Source organism: Argentina anserina, chromosome 2 (genome assembly GCF_933775445.1).
Source record: "Argentina anserina chromosome 2, drPotAnse1.1, whole genome shotgun sequence".
NCBI lineage: Eukaryota > Viridiplantae > Streptophyta > Magnoliopsida > Rosales > Rosaceae > Argentina > Argentina anserina.
The window spans coordinates 8,862,656-8,874,586 of NC_065873.1; the positions used below are offsets into that span (position 1 = coordinate 8,862,656).

The following is an 11,931-nucleotide window of genomic DNA, read 5'->3' on the forward strand; positions in this document are numbered from 1 at the left end:
AGATAGCGCGTGCGCTTTAACTTCGCGTCCACGGCGGAACTCGCACAGTCCCCCACTGACCAAGCCCCCCAGTCCACGTCATCACTTCCAGAAATATGTGTTTTTGATTTTTGGAAAACCGAAATGCACGACAAATTCACCCCAAATTCCATCCAAAACGAAATCCAAATGGCAGATCCCGCCTCGAGGGAACGTCTCCCCCTCCATCAGACGCCCCCACATGACGCCACGTGCACTCGCATTTCCATCGGAGCCGTCGGTGCCAGATAATACGGTCAGCTCCCGCGGGCAGGAAGGAAGCCAGAGAGAGACGAGTGATGAAGAATCAACGAATGACGAGCTGCCCGAAACGTCCCCGGGCAGATCTGGGCGCCTTTAAGAAGCGGCCTAGGCCTCCTCTCGTTCCTCGCTCAGATTAGGGTAAAATCCCCAAACCCTAACCTCTCACATTTCTGGCGTCTCTCTCTGTTTCTCTCTCTTGACGGCGCGTGGGATCCATTTGTGGCGCGTGGGGGTCACGCCCGAGCTGATTCATGGTGCCTGGTGCTCCGCCTGCAGCATTGAGAATCCCTAGCCGGAGCTCAACTGGAACCCTAGCCGGGGATTTGGATTCTGTAGGGTTATGGCGTCCGCCGTCTTAGCCAATCGGAACGAACCAAATTGGCCGCAGCAGCCCAGAGGCGGCGGAGGTGGAGGATACATGGGAAAAGTCCCTTTCTCAAACCCTAATCGTAACCCTAACCCTAAGACCAAATTCCAAGCTGCTCAGCAACATCCTCATGCCGATTTCATTGACGAGTCACCCGCTGTGACCCAGGCGGCTTCCGACGACGCGTCGTCGATCAACCACCACCGGCGATCAAACACCAACAACACCGCTGGTGATTTCAACATCTCCCAATCCGTCACCTTCAACGTGGCGGCCTACTCGAGGAAAGAGCTCGCCGAGCTCAAGAATCGCCTTCTTTCGGAGCTGGACCAGATTCGTGTGCTCAAGAATCGAATCGAAGCCGGCGAGCTCAACCCCAGGCCGGCGGCCCAGCCCAAAAAGCCGAAGAAGGTTGCCGGCTCGAAGCGGCCCTTGCCAATTGCTCCGGGGAAGGATGCCAAGTCCAATTTGAAGCGATCGCATTCGGAGAATGCGAATTTGATGAAGAATTGCGGGCAGATTTTGTCGAAGCTGATGAAGCACAAGTTTGCCTGGATCTTCAAGACGCCGGTGGATGTGGTGTTATATAAGCTTCATGATTACTACGATATAATCAAGCGCCCAATGGATCTGGGCACTGTGAAAACGAATCTATCCAAGAATTTATACTCGACGCCGTTGGAATTCGCCGCTGATGTGCGATTGACTTTCGAAAATGCCATGCGGTATAATCCCAGAGGCCATGAGGTGTACAACGCCGCCGATCAGCTTCGTTCTATGTTTGAGGAGCTCTTCCAGCCTCTGATTGACAAATTGGGCGATGGGTTTGGTGGGGATCGAGGAGTCTCCGACGAGGAGGAATTGCAGGCCAGTTCTTGGAACCATGTTGAGCCCGAGAGGCATCCTCCTCCGCCCAGGAGGGAAGACCCAATGCCCGTGAAGATCGACAAGGAGACTGAGCTGGTTCGGCCTCCCGTGCCAGCCCCAGTGAGCTCATCAAATCCGCCAATAGCGCATTCTCCAGTGAGGACAAGCTCCCAAGTGAAGGGGCTGCCACAGGTGAAGCCCTTGAAGCAGCCAAAGCCCAAAGCAAAGGACCCAAACAAGAGGGACATGAGTATTGAGGAGAAGCATAAGTTGGGACTTGGGTTGCAGAGCTTGCCTCAGGAGAAGATGGACCAAGTTGTGCAGATTATCAAAAAGAGGAATGGGCATTTGAAGCAGGATGGGGATGAGATTGAGCTTGATATTGAGGCTGTAGATAATGAGACCCTTTGGGAGCTTGATCGGCTTGTTACGAATTATAAAAAGATGGTTAGCAAGATTAAGCGGCAGGCACTGATGGGCAACAACAGCAATAGCAACTTTGCTTCAAACAGAGGAAATCAAGAGGTATATTGGCTGCTCCGTTCAATTTGAAGTTGACCCGTTATGCATTTCATGCAATAATTACCTACCTTTTGCTTATTTTGTTTTGCTTATGTGTTCATGTAGGAATTGCCTGCGGGTGAGAAAATTGATGTTTTGGTATCTGAGCCCAAGAGACCAAAGAAAGGTGAGGTGGGAGATGAAGATGTGGACATAGGGGATGACATGCCAATGAGCAGTTTTCCACCTGTTGAGATTGAGAAAGATATTGGGGGCAATGCCAGTAGTGATAATAATAGTTCAAGCAGCTCCGGTAGTTCAAGTAGTGGCTCCTCCTCATCAAGCGGTATAAATACCTGAACACTTCTGAATTAAATTCAAAACCAAAAGTTGTAATAGAAATGCTTAAATATGTGCTTGGTTGGGCTGTTTGCAGATTCAGATTCGGGCAGTTCTTCAGGGAGCGATTCAGATGAGGATAACGCGCAATCCTAGTTGGGCATTGCGATTGCAGCCTTGAAGAAATGTTTTTGTGGAAAGACCCATGTGGGAAGCCGGCTGAAGAGAAAGAGTCCCGAACTCCTTGTATGCATGCTTTCTATGTGGGAAGGGCATTAATGATTTTCTTGATTGTGATGATGAGGTATGTTTGGATACATTTGGCTTCTGTAAATTTCGGTCCTGCGGCTGATTAGAACGAATAGAAGATTGCGGATGTGGGCTGAGCTTTTCTATCGACTATGTTGCAGGTTGGAATTCCAAGGGGGTCTCCCATCCGAACTGAGCAGAAGGTGTAGTTTGTGAGGTTGTTGTGTGGGCATTGGTTGTTTTGCTTGGAGGTGTAAAGAACTATGAAATGAACAAAAAAAATTGTGTAGGTTGGTTGTAGGGGTAAAACGTAGTGAAACAGTGTAGTTGGAAAGCAGAGTAGTGAGAGAAAGAGGAGATAAGATTAGGGAGAGATTTGAAACACTTTGTACACATTACAAGAGAGCAGCAGCAGCTAAGCTAGTACATAATTTTCCCATGCTCGTGTCTTTTGTTATTTTCTTACTGCTTCTTAGTGAGTTGATTACAAATATCACCACCAAGCAGACATTTTAATAGCTGAAAAAAAAAGACCTTGTTTCTCCTCTTCAAACAAAAGAGATTCTATGCTTCATGTTGGGAAGTGTAACAACATGAGCAAACCGGATATGTAATCAGGAAGCTGCTGAAATTGAACTAGGAGTTCGAGGGTCTGGTCTACATATGTCCAAATCAGAAATGCCTGTATGTCTGAATGCAGGAGATGATGTTGCAATCCCAAAAAGTTCAAAGGGAATAAAGAGAGAAACATAAGACCCTGCTCTGATTAGTACAAACCACCAATGCTTAGTTTTGAAGCTTCATGCTTACACATCCACGTGTTCATGAGAGTATTGTGTTCTATTCATTCTATTGTGATAGTAATGGCTTATTGTGGAAAGGAGCAAAGATCAGAGGTATTTCCTTTCCGATTTGACGTATGTACTATGTATGTGAAGGATTTTATTATTTCAACGTCCGATACCGTTAGAATTTGTTTCATTATAGTTCATAGATACACCCCCACTTCAAAAAAATACGAATAGGTAAATAACTAGATATACGTATCCAAATCAGTTTGGACGTATGTATATTCGTTGGTTTATCGGACGATGTAGCATGAAGTGGTCAGTTGGGGTATTTGCTACAAGGATGACTTTACTTGAGTTTTCATGCTCAATTTGGATAGCTGAGCGAACCTTGGTTGTGAAATGGTTTACACCGAGAAGGCCGGAATATTCTCACTGGGAGTGAGCATCTGGTGCTACATTGCTACATCGAGAAGGCCGGAATTTTCACATAGCAAACAGAATTAACGACAGACAGAAGGTTTTCTCGGAGGACAAACGCATACAAGGATACAAGAACCTTGTTAATCATAACTCCAACTCAAACATTTGATTACCTACAGGATTCTACGTCTTTTTTTGTTTTGTTTTGTTTTGAACAATTACAGAATTCTATGCACTGAGGATGACTTGTCTACAGCCAAGGTCAGCGTCAAACATTAAAAAAAAAAAAGTGTCTCCATCAGTTGGAGGGAAAAGAATTCTAAACAAAACGAAAGGTCGAATTATGTTCCTTCTTTAGTGGCATCATCGGTCCCAATCTATCAGTTCATGCAGGCCCTGAGAGGGTGTAAAAAGTTGTGATGTGCACAAAACAGACCCATCACCAGTTCATACATAAACTTAAAACTGGAATTCAAAATAACAGTGTACCATGCGATAAGAAAAGGCAAGAGCTGATTTGATTGTGTAGTAAAATTCAATAAGCAACATGACAATAACAGTTGTAGGGTTCATGTGCTCCCACTCTCGGTTCTTTACCAAAAAGAAGAGCGAAAATTTTCAGCGTGCCAAATACATGAGACATTCCACTATCAACCCAACTCTCAGTCTATGAAAACTTGACTTATAAAAATGACTACGGAATGAAATCAGATAATACAATGTAAACTGAAATGTGCTTCCACTGACCAAAATCTTACAACAGAAAATTATAACTACCAAGTTATAACACATACCTTCCACAGAAGGGTGAAGTCAAAAATGGGGTTTGCTATTAGCGCAACCTGATTCCAGTATTGTTCAGGGAGGAAACGGAGCTTCTCTAGAACCACTGGATAATCAAATAAATTTACTCTTTCGCCTGGTTCTTCAAGTTCTTAAACTGATCACCAAGTTGTGATTCACACTTGGCGTGAGCATCTGGAGCTAAATTCTTAAAAAAAGACTTGCTCAGCTTAAGGGTTGCTACCATCTGAAAGATCTTCCCACAAAACTTCCGTACTTCAGCTCGTCTTGACTGCTTTTCTGGCATATTTGTAAGCAATTGCTCTATCAACTGACAGAGTTTCTGTAGATGGCTTTTCATAATTTTCTTCAAAGCTTCCTGGCCGCTTCCATCAGATAAGCCCGAGGACTTCAAAATATCACTCACCATATCGAGTGCCTCTACTCGCCGAAAGTCTGACTTTGAACTTCCACATTTCTCCAAAAGGAAGCCAAAGAGATAACGCCCTATCCAAGGCCTTCTCCTAAATATTTCTTTCAAAAATTCAGATTTGATTTGAGACTTCTTACTGTTGAAATACTCTACCAGTATACCCTGGAAAATATCAAAAACTCTCAGCAGCTCAGACTCTGCAAAATTTCTTGCATCAATGATCTTCAGAATCCAGAAGGTAGAACTCTGTGCAAGGGAAACAATCATTTTCTGTCGGTTCCATGAGGCTGACTGCTTCTTCTTTGACGGGTTGGCAGCAGATTTCTTTCTCTTGATTGGTTTTGAAGCCAACTTCAAATTTCTCTGCAACAATGATTCTAGAGTAGATATTTGAACATCTTCACCCTTGGGATGGTCCTTTGCTTTGAATATTTTCTTTTGTAGAATTCCCCAAATGCGCTGTCCAAGCTGCTCACTACTTTCTGCGGTATGCGGTTCAACAAATGCACGAGCCAAATTTGAGTAGACCAACAAAACCTGTGGCTTATCTGTTCAATCAAGAATCAGAATTAGAACAAAAAAACCAAAAGGACGACATTGGAAATGAAAAATTAAGAGTTCAACATATATACTGATGACACTTTCTGCAATGCAGCTATCATTACAACCCACTTGCCTGGATTTTCATGCAGGTAAATTTCTAGCAAAGAAAGAACACGAAGCTTAAACAGCATGAGTTGCTGATGAGCAGTGTCTCCCCCAGCCAGATTCTTTCGCTCCTTGAAGATCCGAGCAAGATAAGTATCCATCCGGAACATAGCATCATCATCCATTCCTCCATCTGATTCATCAGACGTCTCAGGCATTTCGGTGGTAACTTCCTCAATCCCATCAACAGCCTCTGAGTCAGCCTCAGAGTCGGCCTCAGACTCGTCTGTCTGCTCATCACTTTCAACTGTTTCACCAGTCTCAGCTCTATCAATGGCCTCATCTTCTTCAATGTTAAGAAAATCTTCATCCTCTTCATCGTCAATGTCTTCACTATCAGCATCCTGATGTCTCGCAGGTTTCAAGTTCTTCCTAATGACCCTCAACATCCGCAGCAGACCATCATCCGTGATGTCAATACAGAAGTATTTAAAAACCTACAATAAATGTATGCCAAGTAAATAATCACATCAATTTTAGCTTGGAAAAGTGACACTTCTTGTCCAGACACTGTCCACATCTATAACATGGCCAGATGCAGTAACATTATTTTCAAAATCTACACCTTCCTGCAATCTACTTTATCATAATATTTGTGTTTATATGAGGCAAAAACCCCATTGAGGTATCAATGGCACTGCATGATTATAACAAAGAGAACTCCTGCCCAAGTACAGAATAGTTTGGAACACAAAAGGCCTAGATATTTTCAAATGCCAAAATCCCAAAATTTCAATGTCATACCTGCAATCTACTTTATCATAATATTTGTGTTTATATGAGGCAAAAACCCCATTGAGGTATCAATGGCACTGCATGATTATAACAAAGAGAACTCCTGCCCAAGTACAGAATAGTTTGGAACACAAAAGGCCTAGATATTTTCAAATGCCAAAATCCCAAAATTTCAATGTCATACCTGCTCAATAGCAGTTCGCATAGGAGCAGATGACTGTGGCAGCAATGAGAGTAGTGTATCCACAAGAACATCCATTACTGCAGGTGCATCATCACCATCTAAGTAGTCTTCTCCACTGGAATCAACAAGATCAACAACATGGAACGCCTTTTTACAACATATAATAAGCTCAGATACTGCTATTAAGAATTCTTTAGGTCGAAGGAGCATTTGCAAAAGCAGCTGGATGAGCAAGTATCTCAGTGCGTGCAACCTATTTGCCTCGCTGCTAAGCCCACAATTCTTTTCCTGCCATCATCAAAGTAACTACTAAGTGAAGATATAGCAGTTAAGCAACTGGGCTAAAATAAGAGGCTCATATATGTAACTATTTTTATCATTCAAGACATGAGCTTATATATGTAACTATTATCATTCAAGACAAGAGCTTATACCTTACTATGAATATTTTAATTGAACAAAAATATTAAAAAAATTCAAGAAAATAAACACTTCAAAAACCTCAACCATTTGCAAGCCTTTAGAAAAGCAAAAAATTGCAAAATCATTCCGCCACTCTATTAAATTATTCTCGATGCATAAACTTGAAATAACCCCTCCTCCCCTCTCTCACAATGTGTTTCGACTTAAAAAGGGGGGGGGGGGGAGAAAGTACCTCTTTAGAAAGTGAAGTTTCCATAGCTTGCAACTTTTTCAATGTGTTCTCTTCCTCGGTATCCAAAGGTCGAAAGAGAGAAATTGAAGGAATGTTGCACAAAGTGCTAAGAAACCGCATGAAGTATGTCCCTAGATCATTAGACTCGAGTCGATTTGACAAACCACGAGGACCTTCTCCTTTTTGAGAATTTGCCAACAATAACTGGAGTTGCTCGATACACATCCTGCAAAGAGCACTGGAGGTGGCTGCTTTTGGCCACCTAAATTTCTCTTGTAATTCAAAGGATGTCACTTCAGTGCCAAGAGACGCAGTGAACAGACCCTGAACAGCTAAAAACTTCAAAATCTCTTTTTGAACTCTAAACTTAGCTTCTGGTTCTAGTTTCAAATTTTTCAATATACAGGGGAGGGATTCCACTATCCATGCTTTCAGAATATCCAAATTACCCACTGCAACAGAGTCCTTGTCTTCAATAGAACCTATCTCTGAATTGTCATCTGTTGTTATACTCTGATCGGAAGGTTCATCAGAAGCATGACTCTCATCCACAAACATGTTCAACAAGTTTTGAATAAACAGCATGCAACCTGATTCTGTTCTGAAGTCTCCCATCAAATCCTTGACTGTTTTTGTCCGTGTGATACAATCAAATTTACCATTGCTGTGTTTCTGTAGGGCCATAATGACAGAAACCCTTTTGACATCATCATCCCCAACCCATTCTGATAATGTCTTGATAAAGTTTTGCACAATTTTCTTGAGCCAAGCATCTGTTGTTGGAAGCACATCGGTCATGCACTGAACAACTTTGTAAGATAAACAAATTGGTATATAAGAGGCAGGCAACCTCGGTAGGAGAAGAAGCAGAACGTCAAAGGCCAAATGTTTTCGATCATGAGATGATGGGAGAAGGGATCCCTCAATAATCACCTCACAGAAGCACTGGAAATTCTTTGCAATATCTACATCTGAAGAGCTAGACTTCCGATTCTTTTTGTGCTTCTTTAAGGAATTTGAAATAGACAGTGCATCTTCAGTCTGTAAAACTCTATCTGGCAATAAAATATTCACTAGAACAGGCCAAACACTGTGAATGCGTGGCTGACAAAAGGTAGATTCCTGAGCAAAATACAGCATAAAAACATGTTAAGAAGATATTTTTTTCTAATTCCAATTGCAGACAGTGACAAGTATGCACACCACACATAGATAGTAGACTACAGCATAAAAGAACAGTACCTTTAAACTGTTAGCAAGAGAAGACAGGTGATCAGCAGAGAACAGTTTGTTGGGAATGAATGGGTCTGGCAGAAGTTTCCCAAATTTTGCACTGTCCACAGAAACCTTTTCTCCAATTTTCAGAGCCAAAAGCAAAGCATCAGGATTTCCAATTTCTATAGCTCCTTCGAACCATTCTTGAAGCCCTGGAGCCTCTAGTATATGAACCAACAAGGATTCTGGGGGTAACTGCAAATAAGGAATGCACATCCTGAAAGTTATTAAATCTATAACAACGTACCACAAGCTACCTACTTTACATCAAAACTAATCAGGTTAAATGACATAAGGAGGGAGAAGTCAGAATAAAGTGGTGGAAACTTAAACAAAAACCCTACAAATATCCATTCTCTGTCTCCCTGTTTCCAACACTTTAAAGGAACATCAGAATGTTCGAGCAAAGCTTTATTGCCAAGGGGAGGAAGGTTGGCTTCAGTCCAATCCGCATTGAGTAGCTTCCACAATAACAATCTGTCTCCTTTTGAGATTCTTATCATTGGGCAAAGGTTGGAGGGATTAATAGAGAATGCTTGCAAAAGGGATATCATAGTCACATGCTAAGTGGGAATTTGTGGGTCATGTGGAGGAAAGGTCAGGTAGAAACCTTGGTAAAAAAGATTATCCTTGGCGAGGATACATTCATGAAACCTTGCAACTAACAACGATAGCAAGATCTGTTAATATTGTTAATAAAAACTGTTTTCATTTTCATAAAAAGCCTTAAGTTCTTAGAATTTAAAGACCTGACTTGGTTCGAACTACAAGCACGAATGCCCTATAAGCGAACAAACAAGGAACATCTGCAATCAAGCTTCTGCAACTGTCCCATTAACATATGCTTTACATTCAGAAACTATCTGACCAAATCAAGGGCCATTTCAATTTACTATTTCAGCCTAACTTAGTATGCAAGTACAGGGACAAATGCCGAATTAAGCATCTGGAAAGCAAATTAAATGAAGTGTTTTAAATCTACAATAAGACAAATCTAGTAAGGCTTAGTTTGGTATTGAGTTTTGAGGAAAATAAGCAATTATATTTAACTCATAATGGGTTTTTCTGTTTGGTAAGTTTTATATAATCTGCTTATTTATAAAATTTAGTCTTAAAAACCACGATTTTAAAAAGTAGGTGAGACCTGCTTATTTAAAACTGAGTTTTCCATTTTTAAGTTTTCCACTTCAAACCTAAACTGGGCTTAGAGACGACCTAGTCTGAGTGCTGAACTATATATGTCCAAGGATTTGATGGAAAGTAAGGTAATCCAGATATCAACTAAATCTATGGATTTTGGTTGGCAAATCCACAGTTCATCGCGTAATTACTCAGGTCACCACTAACATGTACTTTCAAAATAAATAAATCTATTCCAAAACATTTAACAACAGAAGAAGAGTGGAAAAGATCAATAGTTGTGATGTATTGGTGATGAAATAACAACTAGGGTATATATATATTTTTTTTTTCAAACAGAGTCCTTACCTTTTCAATCAAGTCCAAAATGACTGATATGGCAGGCTCTTGCAAGTATCTCTTCTTTGATGCAAGAGCAATGAGAACACTAGTGAATTCCTTTATGTAAGGCGTATTTCTATCAGAAACCCACTCCTCAATTAGTCTTCCTGATCTTCCAAGAGCACCATAAGCAAATAAACGACCCAAAAGACGATCCCTTTGTTCCTGCAATTCCAAGCGGAAGCAAGTTATTTGACACAGGGAAGATGGGTGGGGGCAGATCAAAGAATTAATAGACACACACAGATATGATCATGCTTACCTGACCCTTCATTGATGAAGTGACCTCTAAGAAATCAACTATGAGTTTCAGTAATGAGTCCACCTTGATGCTGCGAATGGTACTTAGTACAACAGTTAAACCAATTGCAAATCCCTGTCTTGCACACTGTGAAAGAAACAAAATCAGGGTAGAAAGTTAGTCACATAAGCTCCACAAGGTGTTTAACAACATCATGTATAAAATCATGCACAACAGCTCAAGGATGTCCTAAAACCAGAAAATCATGTATGCATGGCATGCGACTAAACGATGCAATCCTAGTAAGTTTTATCCATCATGCATCTATATTAAAGTCATCAATTTTAACCATTCACATTGCGTCACGCCATGCACTGAAGACTCTCTGGTTCTAAAACATCCATTAACTTGTACCTTCATGCACAAGGATGTTCAAAGGTCATCAAGTTAACAGCAGAACCTAATAATTTCCAAGTCCTAATGTTCCATTAGATGAAATAAAAAAAGAAATCTCTAAAGTCATACCGCATCTTAAATAAAGTTAAAACACTAAAAATACTGCAAGAAACCACGCAAGAGATCACAATGATTTCATTATAGTTCACAGGCACAAGTATAAGTTTTGTTCATCGAAAACTCAAAAAAAGAAGGAAGGACCTCTCTGGATGAAGAAACACCACGAATGAGCCTCCGCAAAGCATATCTCAACGACGGCGCACAGCCATTCAAGCCGTCATCCTTCTCGGCCTCCAGCTTCACTCCCCCGCCTTCCACCAACTCCTTATTCTCAAGCCCCTCATAGGCCCTCTGCACTCGTATCAGCTCCGTCGCCAGAGCCTCCACCGCCGCCTCTCTCACCGCCGCATCGGCGGCAGCCAAGTCCTTGAACACGCCGACGTGGAACTCCGGCAGCACAGTGGGTTTCAGTTCTGGTACGTCATCATCGACGGACGGTTTGGGCTTGGGTTCGGGTTCGGGTTCGGCGGCGGCGGCGTGGAGGCGTCTCTCTTTGTCCACGGCTTTCCGTTTCTTCTGCTTCTCCATGGGCTTGGCATCGGCTTCCATTGGTTTGGGGGGTTTGGATTCTTCAGAGGCTTTTCTTTTCTTCTTGTGGCTCTGGATTGGTTTCTGGGCATTTGAATTTGATTCTACCTCCATTGGTTCTGGTTTGCTTGCTTCACTCACTCTTCACTGTGCTTAAACTCTCGGCGGGTTTAGAGAGCGACTCAGAGCTGAGAAAAGCATATTAGGGTTTAGCGCTTGATGATTTGAGTGGGGACTCAAATTTGGGAAGGCCTAAAAAATATTTTAATATTTTAATTCTTTTATTAAAAAATAATAAATTATAGGAAAGATGACGATACGACCAAATTTGATAACATCTTGATCAAATTTAATTTAAAATTAAAATATTTTTAAGGGAATTATATATAATTATAATTTATAAATACATTTATATTAAGAAGAAACATGCTCAAGTGACATTTAGGAGAAATCTCAATTAATATTATTAAATAGAATATGTGCTATAAAATATAAGAGAATACATAAAGTCTTAACCTTATCTTTCAGATGTGAAA

At 41.5% G+C, this 11,931-nt stretch overlaps 2 protein-coding genes across 3 annotated transcripts; one reads left to right on the forward strand and one right to left on the reverse strand.

The window, feature by feature from the left end:
• The first annotated feature begins 424 nt into the window (after positions 1–424).
• Positions 425–3,044, forward strand: LOC126782922 (transcription factor GTE7-like). Of its 2 annotated transcripts, XR_007670822.1 has the most exons (4): positions 425–2,041; positions 2,144–2,363; positions 2,454–2,660; positions 2,767–3,044. XR_007670822.1 is itself a non-coding variant. In XM_050508276.1 (3 exons), exons 1-3 carry the CDS (start codon positions 623–625, stop codon positions 2,510–2,512), a joined length of 1,698 nt encoding a protein of 565 aa, XP_050364233.1. In that variant the 5' UTR covers positions 425–622; the 3' UTR covers positions 2,513–3,044. The 2 variants fall into 2 exon arrangements, 1 of the variants encoding a protein (XP_050364233.1); XM_050508276.1 differs by having other exon boundaries at positions 2,454–3,044.
• Positions 3,045–4,335: 1,291 nt separating this feature from the next.
• Positions 4,336–11,602, reverse strand: LOC126783511 (rDNA transcriptional regulator pol5). Its single transcript, XM_050508991.1, has 8 exons — positions 11,009–11,602; positions 10,373–10,498; positions 10,078–10,275; positions 8,557–8,784; positions 7,315–8,436; positions 6,660–6,947; positions 5,709–6,177; positions 4,336–5,580 (listed from the first exon to the last, which is right to left on the reverse strand). Exons 1-8 carry the CDS (start codon positions 11,507–11,509, stop codon positions 4,724–4,726), a joined length of 3,789 nt encoding a protein of 1,262 aa, XP_050364948.1. The 5' UTR covers positions 11,510–11,602; the 3' UTR covers positions 4,336–4,723.
• Positions 11,603–11,931: the final 329 nt, after the last annotated feature.

What these genes read in the sequence shown, in the direction of transcription:
- LOC126783511 (XM_050508991.1), bottom strand. Translation starts at nt 11,509, where the DNA reads ATGGAGGTAGAATCAAATTCAAATGCCCAGAAACCAATCCAGAGCCAC. An exon ending in CTCTTGCTAACAGTTTAAAG is followed by an intron (nt 8,437 to 8,556) that starts GTACTGTTCTTT and finishes TATTTTGCTCAG; the next exon opens with GAATCTACCTTTTGTCAGCC. An exon ending in TGCGAACTGCTATTGAGCAG is followed by an intron (nt 6,178 to 6,659) that starts GTATGACATTGA and finishes CATTTATTGTAG; the next exon opens with GTTTTTAAATACTTCTGTAT.
- LOC126782922 (XM_050508276.1), top strand. Translation starts at nt 623, where the DNA reads ATGGCGTCCGCCGTCTTAGCCAATCGGAACGAACCAAATTGGCCGCAG. An exon ending in CAAACAGAGGAAATCAAGAG is followed by an intron (nt 2,042 to 2,143) that starts GTATATTGGCTG and finishes GTGTTCATGTAG; the next exon opens with GAATTGCCTGCGGGTGAGAA. An exon ending in TGGCTCCTCCTCATCAAGCG is followed by an intron (nt 2,364 to 2,453) that starts GTATAAATACCT and finishes GGCTGTTTGCAG; the next exon opens with ATTCAGATTCGGGCAGTTCT.